The sequence below is a fragment of the Carlito syrichta genome, unplaced genomic scaffold (genome assembly GCF_000164805.1).
Source record: "Carlito syrichta isolate Samal-C Ts95f unplaced genomic scaffold, Tarsius_syrichta-2.0.1 Scaffold315803, whole genome shotgun sequence".
Taxonomy (NCBI): Eukaryota; Metazoa; Chordata; class Mammalia; order Primates; family Tarsiidae; genus Carlito; species Carlito syrichta.
The window spans coordinates 79193-96505 of NW_007259899.1; the positions used below are offsets into that span (position 1 = coordinate 79193).

Sequence of the window (17313 nt, forward strand, 5' to 3'; positions counted from 1 at the left end):
GGCTGATTTTTTGATTTATGGTAGAGATGAGGTCTTGCTGCCCAGGCGGGTCTCGAACCCGTGGGCTCAGGCAATCCACTCACCTCAGCCTCCCAAAGGCACAGGATTACAGGCTGAGCCACCGAGCCTGGCGGGTGTTCCATTTTCTAGGCACCGCCATGCGGTCGGCTATCTGGAAGCTCTTTTTTTTTTTTATGAGTTGGAGTCTCACTCTGTCGCCCAGACTGGAGTGCAGTGGCCGCTCCCATGACCTGCTGGGTGATCCTTCCGCCTCAGCCTTCCAAGTAGCTGGAACTATAGGCGCGCACTACCACGCTCGGCTAGTTTTTGATTTATTGTAGAGATGAGGTCTCGCCAAGCTGCGCAGGTGGGTCTCGAACCCGCAGGCTCAGACAATTCACTCACCTCGGCCTCCTAAAGCACGGGATTACAGGCTGAGCCACCGAGCCTGGCCTATTTGGAAGCTCTTAAACCCAGTTCCTTTGGGGTTTTATGGAGACTTCATTACGTGGGCATGATTGATTAAATGACTGGCCACACTGGTGATCAACTCAACCTTCAGCTCCTCTCCCCTCCCTGGCTGAAAGTTCCAACCCTCTAGTCCTGTTATGGTCTTTCTGGTGACCATGCCCCGTCCTGAAGCCACCTAGGGACCACAGCCACCAGTCACCTCATTAGCATACCAAAAACACTCTTACCACTCAGGAGTTTCCAAGGGTTTTAGAAGCTGTGTGCCAGGGACCAGGGACAGAGACCAAATATATATCTCTTAAATCACAGTATCACAGCATCTGGTAGAGATGGCCCATGGCAGTGCCTCCCAAACTTAATATGCATAAGGACCACCTGGGATCCTGTTAAAATGCAGATTCTGGCTGGGTAGTTGGGGTGGAGCCTGAGATGCTGATGCTACTGGTCAAGAACCCATATGTCCAATGGTAAGACTAGTCCTCCTGTGCAGTCTCTGTAGACTGATTCCAGGATTCTGAGACATAAGAACCAATTGGCAAATGTCGAAAATACTGAAGAAGACTTTCCAGGAGTTTTATTTTTTATAATGCTTCATCTGATCCTTTTTAAAGTACATGTGGCCATCGCTGTAGACTGGCTCTTCTTATTCCTACAGCCAATCCTCTTCTTTGTCTATCACAGAGGCCACTAAATCTCAAATGCTTTCTTTTTTTTTTTTCTTTTTCTTTTTTTGAGTCGGAGTCTCACTGTTATCCAGGCTGGAGTGCAGTGGCAGGCTCGCAGCCACCGCAGCCTCAACCTGCTGGACTCAGGCAATCCTTCTGTCTCAGACTTCCAAGTAGCTGGAAGCTGGAACTACATGTACCACCAAGCCCGGCTAATTTTTCTTGGTTTGTTGTAGAGACGAGGTCTCACCAAGTTGCCCAGGCTGGTCTCAAACTCCTGGGCTCAGACCATCCTCTTACCTCTGACTCCAAGTGCTGGGATTACAGGCATGAGCCACTGTGCCCAGCCTCAGATGCTCACTTTCTCAGCCTCCCTTGCTGCCCTGGATGAAATTTGTAACAGAGCTGGTGATGACATATGGTTAGTCCTTAAGTCCTACCTTAAATGCTAGAGGTGGCCCGAGCTTCGGAACTATTTTCAGCAGTTCAAAGGTGTCAGACCAGTGTCTTTGTGATTCTAAACTTATTGTGGCAATGACTGTGCAACTCTAAATCACTGAATTGTACTTTATGTAGGTGAATTGTATGGCATATAAATTATATATTGGGGGGGCATATAACATCAATAAGGGTACCTAATCCTAAACCAGGCAAGGTGAGGACCAATGGGAGACCCAAACTTCACCTGTACATAGACCACTTATGTACCTAATCCTGACTTGTACCCCACATCTTTAAAACAAAATATTAAAAATAAAAATAAATTATATCTTAATAAGCTTTTTTTTTTTTGAGTTGAAGTCTCGCTCTGTCACCCAGGTTGGGGTGCAGGGGCATTCTCACGGCCAATGCAACTTCAACCTGCTAGGGCTCAGGCAGTCCTTCCACCTCAGCCTTCCAAGTAGCTGGAACTACAGGCGTATACCACCACACCTGGATAATTTGTTTTTACTTTTTGTAGAGACGAGGTCTTGCCATGTTGCCTAGGCTGGTCCCGAACCCCAAGCTCAGGTAATCCTCTTGCCTCTGCCTCCCAAAGTACTGGGATTACAGGTGTGAGCCACCACACCTAGCAATAAGCTATTTTTAAAAATTAAATAAACATGTATTATGTTATGCTGAATTAAGGTTTAACATTTTTAATTATTGCATAATAATCTATCAAGAAACTATATTTCCACTTATTCAACTATTCTCTTATTGTTGGGTATTTGGGAGGTTCCATGTTTTAGTTACCATAAAAATTGCTACTGTATTTTTCTTGGCACTTATGTATCTTGATGCTTTTTTACCTAGAATTAACTCTTCCCAGAAGTAGCAATGTTGTGCCCAAGGGCAACATTGCTTGAGCATTTATTAAGTGCTACTATTTAAGTGAGGTGTGGGCCACACTAAGTACTTTATATGCATTATTTCTTTGAATTCTTTATCAAACCTTAAGATGTCTATTCTATCCCTATTTTCAGAAGTTCAAACTGAAGCTCTGGAGGGACAACAAACTTCCCTATGGTAACGGGGTCCATAAAGAAAGGAGCCAGATGCCCACGCAGCTCTGCCTGGTCTCGGAGGCCATGATCGTCACGTTCCCTCATCAGGCCTTCCTGTTTTAGAACCTTGCTAAGTTCCAAAGGCAAAAATGCAGTCGTGTTCTAAATTGTTTTCATGATGTTGGGCATTTCTTTGTGTTTGCTAGACCAGACATATGAGGGGGAAGCTAAAACGGAAATTATCTTTTGGGCGATGGGTCCCTTGTAGTACAGTCTTCACCCACTAGGTGTGTTCTAGGAACGCATTATCAGTGTACCAGCTAGTGTTGTTGTGAGAGCTTGTGTTCAACTTCAGCGAATCTTTTCTTGGAGATTCTTTCAACACATTTGCCCATTTCATGATAGGTGATTTACAAGCACACCTGCCCAGTTCACGTTGCACTGAGTGTCAGCAGTTTTTGAGCAAAATGGCACGACCCCCATTCCCCACCTTCCCTATTCGCCTGACCTCACCCCAGACAACTTTTTTTGTTTCCCCAGTGGAAAAAAGCCCTCAAAGGAAAATGTTTTATCAATGTGGAAGAGGTAAGACCAAAAAACGGCAGCGGCCCTAAAAACCATCAAAATGGACAAATTCAAAAATTGTTTTGGGCAGTGGAAAAAGTGTTTCAATGGGTGTATTACGTCAGAGAGTATTTTGAAGGTGACAAGTTTAAATCTGTAAGAATAAATACACAATTTTTTGTTTTGTTTTTGAGTTGGAGTCTCACTCTGTCACCCAGGCTGGAGTGCAGTGGCCGCTCCCGGCCACCGCAGCCTCGACCCGCTGGGCTCCGGTGAACCTTCCGCCTCAGCCTTCCGAGTAGCTGGAACTACAGGCATGCGCTACCACGCCCGGCTAACACAATTTTTTATAAATAAATTCTATTCTGGGGGGGTCTTCTTCATATTCCTCTTTTGTGAATTAGCTGGGTGGCCTTCCCCGCTGCTGACTGTATCATTGGAAGAGTGAATACAATGTGATGTGTGGCTTGGAGTTAAAAAGAAAATGCCAGACAGGGTTTCCTCTTTAGAAGTCTGCTCAAATGTGGAAACACCTTTAATGATAGCTGACATGACTTGGGGGATTTCCTAACCATTATGTTCTTAACACAGGGCCTGGTCCTCCCCCTGGCTCCTTTGGTCAAAGGTAAAGAGAAGGTCACCTCTGTGGGCTGGCCTTGTTCCTTCAGAACAGCTCTTTGGTTCTTTCCTGAAGCAGCAGGGTGCACTTGGGGCAATATGCTCTTCGCTTTGCTACTAAACTGCTTAATCAAACAGTGACTTCTTTTCCACAGTTACATAGATAAACACCACAATAATGAAGATGCCGAGCACAGCAAGCTTCAAGCCCACTGGGAAACCTTCTCCCGTCTTGTTTTCTACCCTCTGGTTTTCTGTGCAGCAGCCTTTCTTGTTGGTGCTAGTCCCGTATTTGATTCTGGCATTTGGTGCTCTTACACCACACCTGTGAAAACATTAGTGGCTTTTGGGATTGTGTGCAGCCATCACCTGGGCACCCCTTAAAGTGTGCAAGTCTTGAGGCCCAAGGGAACAGCCATGTCGGGGCTTGAGAGGCAACCCTACTCACAACCCATGCTCGTTTAACAGTGATATTAACAGGGTATGGGGGAGGGGGTAGGAGATCTGTAAAATCCCACAAAATTGGCCAGGCATGGCGGTTTATGCCTGTAATCCCAGCTACCCGGGAGGCTGAAGCTGAAGGATCACTTGAGCCCAGGACTTCGAGGCTACAGTGAGCTACGATTGTGCTACTGCACTCCAGCCTGGGTGACAGAGTGAGACCCTGCCTCTAAAAATAAAAAAAAAAGGCCAGGCATGGTGGCTCAGCCTGCAATCCCAGCACTTTGGGAGGCCAGGGTGAGGGGATTGCCTGAGCCTGGGGGTTCAAGATCAGCCTGGGCAACTTGGTGAGACCCCCATATCTACAATAAATCAAAAAATAAGCTGGGCGTGGTCACACACGCCTATAGTTCCAACTACCTGGAAGTTTGAGGCAGAAGGATCACCTAAGCCCAGCAGGTAGAGGCTGCAGTGGCCATGAGCATGCCAGTGCACTCCAGCCTGGGCGACAGAGTAAGACTCTAACTAAAAAATAAATAAATAAATAGATAGATAAAATGAAATCCCATAGAACATTTATTTATTGGTTTATCACCCATGTGTGTAACATTTCTCAGTGGTGACATAAAGTCTGACTCAATCTGGGATGGTGTAACAGATCCCAGGTCCTACCTAGGAAATAGTACAACTGGGTAGGAGTACCCAGGTCCCCTCCTTTCTGTCTCCACACTGCCTTTCAGGATGAAGATGGAAAGTGCTTTTGCAATCTGCTTATTTTTGTATTTAAAAGAGTAAGAGGTACTCTCTGAAATTTTTTAGTAAGAGCCTTATGTTTCCACTAGTCTAATCCCACAAAACCTGCTACAGTTCGTTCAGAAGTTAGGAAACTTTCCAGAAAGCTTTACTTTCTGACTAATAAAATGGCCTGTCTTGAGTTTTTATAAATACCTACTCTTTAAAAAAAAAAAATTGATACATAATAGACGTACATTTTTAAAAAAATTTAGTTGGGGTCTCACTCCGTTGCCCAGGCTGGAGTGCAGTGGCAGGATCCCAGCTTACCACAGCCTGAACATCCTGGGATCAAGTGATCCTCCTACCTCAGTCTCCTTAGTAACTAGGACTACAGGTGCATGCCACCATGCCTGGCTAATTTTTTTTTTCTTTGTAGAGGTGAGGTCTTGCTATGTTGCCCAGGCTAGTTTCGAACTCCTGGGCTCAAGCGATTCTTCCACCTTAGCCTCCCAAAGTGCTGGGAATACAGATATGAGCCACTGCACCTGGCCTAGATGTACATATTTCTGAAGTACATGTAATAGTTTGATATATTCATATAATGTGCAAAGATCTAATCAGGGCAAATAGTTATTTATGCTGGGTGTATTCTAATTATTCTCTTCTAGCTATTTTGAAATGTACAATAGATTATTGTTAACAATAGTCACCCTACTGACCTATTAAACACTAGGTCTTATTTCTCCTATCTAAGTATGTATTTGTATCTTTTTTTTTTTTTTTTTGTCTCTTGCTCATCTTCCAAGGCACCCATAGGAACAATGTTTCCAAATGGTTACAGTCAGAAAACGTGGGCTCTGGTCTCAGTCCATTATGACTTCTCTCCTCTCCTCAGCATCCCTCCCTCCACCCATTCTCCCAGGACTGTTTCCTTATCTCTAAATATGAACAACGACCTGGAGACTATGTAAGGCCCCTTCGACTTTAAAATTATTCAATATTACGAATCTTACGAATCTTTCTCCTTTCTCAATAGATTCTTTACAGGCTCAAACCTTCACAGACATCTGAATAATGAATTTCTTCCAGAGTTACAGAATACAATAGTATCAATTTCCTCATGTGCTAAAAAGAAGCATTACCTTCTTCCCTTGGATGGTTTAGAATCCAGGTGGTAGATACCAACAGTTTTCGGTTTAGTGGCACAGGCCTCAGGTCTCTGCCAAACAGAAAGAAAAAGTCAAGAGAAATTTGTTTCCAATGTCTTGTACAAAGAACCTTGGCTTTTATTCTAGAAAAGGTCACATAATCTGAGGATTAATAAAAGTTTTTGGCACATCAGGTAGTTTAATACTTCATGAAACAAACTTCAAGTTTGCCTTTACTCAGTAATTAGCAAAAGCTTCCAAGTTCCATGAAGTGATATTTGACTTCAGTGATACTTGACTTCAGTGACTCACACAAAGAACAATAGACACACAAGTGACTAGGGTCACATGGTGGGAGCAGCACTCTGTTCTGAAATATCACCTCTCTGTTTTGCTCTCTTATTTGTACTTTTTAAATTTCTTGCAGCTTTTTTATGAGCATGCATCATTTTTGTGCAAAGAGTAAGGTTATTTTTAAATAACAAATTGGTTATGAATGAGGACTAGAAAACAATTTAGGAACATGAAATGTTGCTTTGTAAGAGATATAGAAGTAGGGGCCATCATGAGGGACTCCTAGGAGTATGAAGACGGGGGTCAGATGACGTTACTAATTCTGTCTATCAAGCCCAGGCCTCACTCACCCATTAGCTCACTGAAGCTTTCTAGACCGCCCTACTCTTATGTGATAGACACTATTGTTCTATTTTTGAAATAAGTCTGAGGTACAGAAAGGTTAATGAACTTGTCTGAGGTCACACAGTATTGTTAATGGGAACTATAGGCTCAAACCACTACACTAGATTCTTCTCTACCCTTCAGTTTCTAGAAATAATTTCCCTCCTACAGGAAATCTTAATCACACTCACCTACTCAGATCATTCTTCTGTTCTATATTTCTTCAGCACCAATGTACACTTTTTGTACTATACTTTATTAACCTAAATTTCGATTTAGTAATTCATCAAACATTTGTTGTGTGCTGCTGAGTGCCACGTCCTAGGCCAGCTGTGAAGATTTCAGAAGGGACCAGCACACCACCCCGGCCCTAAACAGCTCACCATCGAGCGTGGTTATTTTTGTGTCCTGCCTGGGTTTCCTTCTTCTCTAATCAGACCATCTGCTGGATTTCACGAAGCTGTCTCTTATTTCTCTTTAATCAAGCTACAATATATAACATTTGGTTCCATCAATAACTCAGTATCTGCTTCCCTCCCAGAAACCCAGGATCCCTGAACTTGAGTGGTGCCTTCTGACACCTGCTGTGCTGCCAGAGGCCTTATGATAGGGCAGGCTGCAGGCAGTCAGGAACTGGAAAATTCCTAGAAGTGGGAGAGGGAGCTGGGATTCACGGCAGGCAGGGAAAGGACTGATGGACATCAGGACAGAACAAGAGTTAGAAGGTCAAAAGGAGAGTGCTGGCAGCAACCTGCTGGTAGACTGGACTAGGTGGGACAGGAGAGGGGCACTTGGGTGAGTTGCGGAGTTCTCAGGAGAAAGGAGAGCCTTGGTCTTAGCAAGGGTGTTGTCGGGACACCCCAACAGAGCACAGATTGCCAGTGAGTGCAGACTATGACCTACTGCAGGCCCGAGGTAGGATGTAGGGAGGGCACAGCCTGCTGTAACACCATGCACTGCTGGTTACCCTCTTCCCAGTATAGGCCACCAACGAGGGAATAGCCACAGCCTCCTGCCCTTCCCCAGTTCTCCTTGTCCCACCTTCTTTAAGATGTTCTCTATCCAAGCATGGCCTCTGCATATGCACATGCGAAATCATACGTGGCCGAAGAGCACCACATACCAGGGAGCACCTTCCCCACATAGACACCATAGATTTCCATGCCATTATCACAAGTTCCAGGAATAGGAAGGAAGGGTACTTGACAAAATCCCCAAAAAGGTGCCATGTGGGCTAGTGGTGGCCTGCTCACCAAGAGATATTTCAAACTGTTCCCAAGCATGTTGGAAAAGTCATTTATAAGCAATTTCTTTGAAAGAAACAAAACAAAAGGACGCTTTTTTATGTATGGAAAATTTTAAATGCACACAAAAAGAGACAGTAATACAACAAACCTCCGCAAACCCATCACATGCAACTTCTTTTTAATTTTCTTAAATTTAAAAATAGGTATGTTAAATAAAGTATTTGTGGTTAGAAGTCTGTTGCAAAATCAAATTATAGGATTTCACAGCTTTTAGGCAATCAAGTACTCCCCTCCTGCCTTAAGGAGATTTAGGCCTTTTATTTCCTTTTCTTCTATAATTTGTTTTCTTTTTTTTGAGTTGGAGTCTCACTCTGTCACCCAGACTGGAGTGCAGTGGCACGCTCCCGGCCACCACAGCCTTGACCTGCTGGGCTCCAATGATCCTTCCAAGTAGCCAGAATTACAGGCGCACGCTAGCACGCCCGGCTAATTTTTGATTTATTGTAGAGATGAGGTCTCGCCAAGTTGCCCAGGCAGGTCTCAAACCACGGGCTCAGGTAATCCACTCACCTTGGCCTCCCAAAGCGCGGGATTAGAGGCTGAGCCACCGAGCCCGGCCTATAATTTGTTTTCTTTGCTATCATTTATATTATAGTTCTCCTACAGTGTGTAGAAGGTGGACATTTGGAGTTCCAAAAATGGAGTAACTGCAACCATCAAGAAGAATAATTATTACAAAGACTACTACATAACAGGGAAAAGGGTTATTGATTCGTGTTAAGCTGTAAACAGTATAAAATTGTACATACACAGTGATGTCTACTGCATCAACATATACTAGATACTCAAAAATTAGAGGTAAATTGAAAAAATAAAATGTTCTTTTGTCGAGAGGTAAGGTTGTAGTTCATTTATAGTTCATCTTCTAAAAAACTCCTTTAATGCTGTTATAATATGATTTTCGCTATAAACAGCACTTACAATGGAACTAAGAAATATTGGTGTTCATTAAAACAATGGCTCAGTGAGGGTGAATGGCACCCAGGAGACATGTCACATCTATGCTCCTGTCTCCTATGCCCAGGGCTAGGATCTACAATGATGGCTGCTTTAGCAAAGCATTTCGAGCCCAGAGCTGGGGAATGTGAGACTGCCTCTGCTTTTCTACCTTCTTCACTATAACCTTAGCTTCAAGTCAGAAAACGCCACCAACCCATACTTCCACAACCTGAAGCATGGTACTGGCCACAGCTGTAGTTCCAAATATAGTAAGTCAGAGATATGCCAAGACAACAGTCATGAATATCTCCCTGCAACACCAGTTAACACTTTTATAGCATTTTGTGTGCATTAGACATCATTCTAAGCATTTTACATAAATTAACTCATTTCATCCTCAAAACCACCCTATGAAGAAGATGCTTTTATTATGCCCATTTTGTAGGTGAGAAAACTGAAGCACAGAGTATCTGAGCAGCTTACCCATGGACACACAGCTGGTGAAGCAGTGGAGCCAGGAGCCAACCCAAGCAGTGGAGCATTAAAGTCCTGGCTTGCAGCCGGGCTTGGTGGCTCAGCCTGCAATCCCGCGTCTTTGGGAGGCTGAGGTGAGTGGATGGCCTGAGCCCGTGGGTTCAAGACCCGCCTGGGCAGGCGAGACCTCATCTCTACAATAAATCAAAAAATTAGCCGGGTATGGTAGTGCACGCCTATAATTCCGGCTACTCGGAAGGCTGAGGCGGAAGGATCGCCAGAGCCCAGCAGGTTGAGGCTGTGGTGGCCGGGAGCGGCCACTACACTCCAGTCTGGGCGACAGAGTAAGACTCCAACCCAAAAAAAAAAAAAAGTTCCGGCTCACAGTCACTACACTGTACTACAATATGATAGTGCCACTTAACTAAAAGGGAATTAGAAATACCATGTTCTGGACATCTATTTTCTTGGGCACTCAATATACCTCAAGTCACTTAATCTTTCTAACAACTCTAGGAGGTAATTATTATAGTCACCATGTTAAAGATAAGGAAATAGAGGCTTAGGAAGTTAAATTATTTGCCCTAGGTAACACAACTAATAAAAGGCACAGCTATAATTTAAGATATTCTGGCTCCAATTCTTTTTTTTTTTTTTTTGAGTTGGAGTCTCACTCTGTCGCCCAGACTGGAGTGCAGTGGCCGCTCCCAGCCACCGCAGCCTCGACCTGCTGGGCTCCGGCGATCCTTCGGCCTCAGCCTTCCGAGTAGCCGGAATTACAGGCACGCGCTACCACGCCCGGCTGATCTGGCTCCAATTCTTTAAAAAAATCTATGACGGGAACTTGTTACTGAAAATATGTCAAAACATATTTCAAAAAACTGTTTTCCTTAATTAATTAATTATCAAATCATTCAGTGCCTATGGAAGTAACATTTGTAGCCACTAAACCTATTTTGAATTATTTCAGATGAATTGGCCTTTTCATAAGATTTCCCAGGGAGACTATTTTGTGCTAATTCTGGCCTACTTATGTAAGTACTGAATCTGAAAGTGGATTGTGTATGAGATATTATGTCATACTGTATTATATTATAGTTGACTACAAAACACTGGGCTAACATCCAGACCAAAAAGAACAATAATCATTTTGTATTCTCATTAAAATGATCAAAAATTACATTTGGTTTTTGAAAAATGATCTTCCTTGACTAAAGCCATTCCTAATTTTCTGTAAGGAAGTGCAAGTTTGTTTGCATTTCCACGAGACATGTATTTACGGTGTAGGCCCAAAGCTAGCCAAGATGCCCCAGGCTGACACCTACAATTATAGGCAGTCAGACAGAGGTGCTGAGAGCCCCGTTTCCTACCCTTGCTTTCTCTTATTCTCCCAGGACTTCTTACTTTTGGGCTTAGGAAAGTCAGGAGGCAGTGATGGCCCTGGGGCTTGGGGATGGCTTTCTCTCCAAAATGAAACATAATGCACTTTCCAGTTACTCTAATTCATCAATGCAGTTATTTTTTAAAGACCTATATGTAGAATCAGACATTTTTACACATGACTTAGGAGACTGGCAGTTTGACCTGCTTATAGGCAGAAAAAAAAAACCTTTCGATTTGGAGCTCTTTAAAATTGAGTTAACCCTAAATCCTTTTATTGACTAAAAGTTATTAAGTTAATAAAAGATCTTATCATGACAGCAGACTTTAACTTCATTTTTTTACCTCTGTCTTGATTTAATAAAGCTCTTATTTAAACATTGTTGTCTTTTAACCTAAGTAGTGATTTTAAATTGATTAAAAGATTTTTAAAATTACCTGCACCACATTAACAAAAGATAGGTTAAGAACCTTATGAACATCTCCATTCCCGATTTTAAAAAATATCTTCTAGTAAATCAGGAAAAGAAAAGAAACTTTCTTTTATTTGATAAAAGAAGTCTTCCAAAACCTGTATCAAAAGTCATACTCAAAGGTAAAATATTAAAGGTATTTCCTTTAAAATCAGGACCAAGGAAAGAATGCCCACAATTATCACTCTCATTCAATATTGTAATAAAAAGATCTTAGCCAGTCGAGTAAAACAAAAATAAAGGTATAAAACCACACTACAGGCCAGGCTCAGTGGCTCAGCCTGTAATCCCAGCACTTTGGGAGGCCGAGGTGAGTGGATTGCCTGAACCCGCGGGTTCGAGACCCACCTGGGCAACTTGACGAGACCTCATCTCTACAACAAATCAAACACATTAGCCGGGCATGGTAGTGCGCGCCTGTAGTTCCAGCTACTTGGAAGGCTGAGGCGGAAGGATCGCTGGAACCCAGCAGGTTGAGGCTACTGTGGCCGGAAGCGGCCACTGCACTCCAGTCTGGGTGACAGAGTGAGACTCCAACTCAAAACAAACAAACAAAAAAAACCACACTACAAAAGAATCTACAGAAAAATTATTATAATTGCAAAGAGTTTGTTATAAAATAAATGAAAAGGGCCGGGCTCAGTGACTCAGCCTGTAATTCCAGCACTTTGGGAGGCCGAGGTGAGTGAATTGCCTGAGCCCGTGGGTTCGAGACCCGCCTGGGCAACTTGGCGAGACTTCATCTCTACAATAAATCAAAAATTAGCCGGGTGTGGTAGCGCGCGCCTGTAGTTGCAGCTACTTGGAAGGCTGAGGCGGAAGGATTGCCAGAGCCCAGCAGGTCGAGGCTGCGGTGGCCGGGAGCAGCCACTGCACTCCAGTCTGGGCAACAGAGTGAGACTCCGACTCAAAAATAAAATAAAATAAAATAAAATAAAATAAATGAAAAAAGTCAACTTCATTTTTATATACCAGCAACAATTTAAAATATGCTTTTTAAAAAGATGCTACTCCCAATAGCAACAAAAATTGAAAACCTACCTAGTAATGATGCTAAAAATATGACCTTTACTAACCAGGCGCGGTGGTTCATGCCTATAATCCCAGCACTTTGGGAGGCGGAGGCAAAAGGATTGCCTGAGCCCAGAGGTTTGAGACCAACCTGGGTAACAAGGTGGGACCTTGTTTCTACAATAAAAATAAAATAAATTAGCTGGGCATGGTGGCACATGCCTGTAGCTCCAGCTACTTGGAAGGCTGAGGGGGAAGGACTGCCTGAGCCCAGCCAGTCGAGGCTGCAGTGGCCATGAGTGTGCCACTGCACTCCAAGCCTGGGTGACAGAGTGAGACTCTGACTCAAAAAAAAAAAAAAAAAAAAAAGACCTTTACTGAGAAACGTATAAAAATCTTACTGAAGGACACAAAACAAAATTTCAATAAATGTAAAGACATCAAAATACCCATTAAAACATACCCATGTATAAATAGAAACTTGGTATATGACAAGCACTAACATTGCAGATCAGAAGAGAAAGAATATTGAAAAACAGTACTGGGAACAAAATGGGGTAGATGTACTTCTAATTTCTTCTTCTAAGCACAGCCAACTGCCCTGGACATGACACATAAAACAATCATAAGAAGATTCTGGACAGTGTAGAGAAGACAGAGGGGTCAGGGAGCCTCGAGACTCAAGGAAGTTAAGGAGGTGAGTTCCTGGGGTTTTCTTTTTACCTCACATATCCTGGACTGGCGGCTGGAGGAGCTGACTACCCGGAAACTCCAAGGGATGCAAGCCAAAAAAAAAACTCCCAGAAGAGCCAAAAGACAAGAAAAGGGGCAGCCTAGTGAGACAAAAATCTTTTTGACATTAACTGCTCTGCTGCTGAACAGCTCACCTCCACCCCCACCAGCCAAGGGGCAGGAGAAGCCTGGACTTTCATCCCCATGTGACAGACCCTCCTGCCCCATGGAGTCAATGGGGGCCACCTGAGAGCTCCTCCCAGCAGCCCAGCCCTAAAAAAACACCCCTCAGCACCCTTACATGCACACACCAAGATGTCCCCGGTGGGCAACTTGGCCTTTTACCTTGACCTGGCAGCAAAGAAGCCATGCTCCCCTTCCTCCACCAGCATGTAGTCAGAGGAAATCTGATCAGACAGGAGATTTAAATAAGACCCAGAGTCTCCTGAGTGACTGAGAAGAGACAATACAAACACTAACACCAAGATGACATTGTAAAGCATAAAGTGTTTCAATGAACATGTTTGAAACAAATGAAAAAATATAAACTCTCTGCAGAGAAGTAGATCATATAAAGAAGAACCAAGTACAAATTTTAGAACTGTAGAAAATACAACTGGAATTAAAAACTCACTAGATAGGCTTAACAGTAGAATGGAGAAGACAGAGAAAAGAATGAGTTTGAAGACAGAATAATATAAATCACCCCAACTGAACCAGAGAAAGAAAACAGCTGAGGAAAAAAAAAAAAAGAAAAAAAGAACAGGATTTTATGAGACTATAATGAAAGACCTAATATTTGTGTCATCAGAGTCCCTGAAGTAGAGAAGAAAGAGGTAAGGCTAAAAAAGATATCAGAAGAAATAATGGCTGAAAATGTCCCAGATCTGGCAAAAGGCATAAATCTACAGATTCAAAAAGCCCAGAGAACCCCAGTAGGATAAACCCAAAGAAATCCATGCCAAGACACATTATAATCAAACTTTGAAAACTTTTGTGCATCAAAGGACATAATCAAGAAAATAGCTGGGCACAGTAGTGCATGCCTATAATCCCAGCTACTCTGGAGGTTGAGGTAGAAGGACTGCTTGAGCCCTGAGCTTCATAGTGAGACCCCATATTTTAAAAAATAATAATCAAATCAAGTAAAAAGAAAGTAGGTTGGACACGGTGGCTCAGGCCTATAATCCCAGCACTTTGGGAGGCCGAGGTGAGTGGAATGCCTGAGCTCACAGGTTGGAGACCAGCCCGGGCAACTTGGTGAGACCTCACCTCTAATAGATAGATAGATAGATAGATAGATAGATAGATAGATAGATAGATAGATAGATAGACAACGTACAGAATAGGAAAATTTTTTTTGCAAATCTGACAAGGATCTATTATGCAGAATATATAAAGAAGTCTTATAACTCAACACTAAAAAGACAAACAACCCAGTCTAAAAATGATCTAAGGACTTGAATAGATATTTCTCCAAAGAAGATATAGAAATGTCCAATAAGGGTATAAAAAGATATTAAAGGCTGAGTGTGGTGGCTCATGCCTGTAGCACTTTGGGAGGCGTTTGAGGGTTTGAGACCAATCTGGGAAACTTGGTGAGACCTCATCTCTGTAAATAAAAAAATAAAAATTAGCCGGGCTCGGTGGCTCAGCCTGTAATCCCACGCTTTTGGGAGGCTGAGGTGAGTGGATTGCCTGAGCCCATGGGTTCGAGACCCACCTGGGCAGCAAGACCTCATCTCTACAATAAATCAAAAAATCAGCCGGGCGTGGTAGTGCACGCCTGTAATTCCAGGTACTTGGAAAGCTGAGGCGGAAGGACCGCCGGAGCCCAGCAGGTCGAGGCTGTGGTGGCTGGGAGCGGCCACTGCACTCCAGTCTGGGCGACAGAGTGAGACTCCAACTCAAAAAAAATAAATAAATAAAATAAAAATAAAAATAAAAATTAGCCAGGCATGGTGGTGCATGCCTGTAGTTCCAGCTACTTGGAAGGCTGAGGTGAAACGAATACCTGAGCCCAGCAGGTTGAGGCTGTGGTAGCTGTTAGCATACTACTGCACTCCAGCATAGGCGACAGAATGAGACTTTGACTCACAAAAAAAAGAAAGAAAGAAAAAAGATATTTAGCATAATTAGTTATTAGGGAAATGTAAATCAAAACCACAATGAGACATCACTTTACACACACCAAAATGGCTATTTTTTGAAAAAAGGAAATAACAAATGTTGGTAAGAATGTAGGCTGGGCTTGGTGGCTCAGCCTGTAATCCCACGCTTTGGGAGGCCGAGTTGAGTGAATTGCCTGAGCCCCCGGGGTTCGAGACCTGCCTGGGCAACTTACCGAGACCTCATCTTTACAATAAATCAAAAAAATGAGCCGGGTGTGGTAGCGCATCCCGATAATTCCGGCGCCTGTAGTTCCAGCTACTTGGAAGGCTGAGGCGGAAGGATCGCCGGAGCCCAGCAGGATGTGGCTGCAGTGGCCAGGAGCAGCCACTGCACTCCAGTCTGGGCGACAGAGTGAGACTCCAACTCAAAAAAAAAAAAAATCCTGATTCTTGTCATCGTACTATGATTATATAAGTGATATGTCATTGTTCTAAGGAAATACATACTGAAATATTGGGAAGGGGGTAAAAAAACATGATGTCTGCAATTTGATCTCAAATAGGTCAAGGAAAAAAGATAGATAAAATTACAAACACATGTGGGAAATTGGAACCTTCATACACTGCTGATGGAACTGTTAAATGTTAATGTAAAATCATGCAATCACTGTGGAAAACAGTTTGGCAGTTTCTCAAAAAGTTAAACATAGAATTACCATATGACCCACAAATTCCATCCTTAGGTACATATCTAAAGGAATTAAAGTTAGGTACTTAAAGACTTGAACACAAATGTTCATAGTAGCATTATTCATAATAACCAAAAGATGGAAACAACTCAAATGTCTGTCACTGGAGGGATGAATAAACAAATTGTGGTATAAACATACAATGGAATATTACTCAGGCATAAAAAAAGAATGAAGTACTAATGCAAATATATGTGACAAGATGGATGAACCTCAAAAATCATATCCTAAGCAAAAGAAGCCAGACAAAATATCGCATATGGCATTATTTCAGTTATATGAAATATCCAGAAGAGGTAAGTCCATTGAAACAGAAAACAGATTTGTAGTTGCTGCAGGGGTGGGAGGTGGAGAAGACTGGGGAGTAACTGCTTAACGGGTACTGGGTTTTACTTTAGGGTGATAAAGTTGTTTTGAAACTAAAATAGAGGTTGTGATTTCATGGCATTTTGATTGTACTAAATGCCACTGAATTATGTACTTTAAAATAGTTCATTTTATGTTATGTAAACTTCATCTCAACTTTTAAAAATCCTGATTCTTAAGCCTAGCTCGGTGGCTCAGCCTGTAATCCCGCGCCTTGGGAGGCTGAGGTGAGTGGAATGCCTGAGCCCGTGGGTTCGAGACCCGCTTGGGCAACTTGACGAGACCTCATCTCTACAATAAATCAAAAATTAGCCAGGCATGGTAGCGCATCCCGATAATTCCGGCTACTTGGAAGACTGAGGCGGAAGGATCGCCAGAGCCCAGCAGGTAGAGGCTGCGGTGGCCGAGAGTGGCCACTGCACTCCAGTGTGGGTGACAGAGTGAGACTCCAACTCAAAAAAAAAAAAAATCCTGATTCTTGTCATCGTACTATGATTATATAAGTGATATGTCATTGTTCTAAGGAAATACATACTGAAATATTGGGGAAGGGGTAAAAAACATGATGTCTGCAATTTGATCTCAAATAGGTCAAGGAAAAAAGATAGATAAAATTACAAACACATGTGGGAAAATGTTAACCATCAGTGAATCTGGGAGAAGGTTGTGTAACAATTCTTTGTTGGAAAATTTGTGTAAGTTTGAAATAATTACAAAATAAAAACTACAAAAAATAAGGACATTGAATTTAAAAAGGTACCAAGAGCTGGGCTCGGTGGCTCAACCTGTAATCCCGCACCTTTGGGAGGTTGAGGTGAGTGGATTGCCTGAGTCCGCAGGTTCGAGACCTGCCTGGGCGGCGAGACCTCATCTCTACAATAAAAAAAAAAAAAAAAAATCAGCCGAGCGTGGTAGCACATGCCTGTAATTCCGGCTACTCGGAAGGCTGAGGCGGAAGGATCGC

At 43.0% G+C, this 17313-nt stretch overlaps 1 protein-coding gene across 1 annotated transcript in view; it reads right to left on the reverse strand.

Annotated features, from left to right (window-relative positions):
* Window positions 1-4008: 4008 nt before the first annotated feature.
* Window positions 4009-17313, reverse strand: part of LEMD1 (LEM domain containing 1) — a 34168-nt gene continuing 20863 nt past the window's right edge. The window contains 1 exon segment of the mRNA XM_008073274.1: window positions 4009-4130. Within this exon segment, the coding sequence (XP_008071465.1) occupies window positions 4009-4130 (122 nt within the window).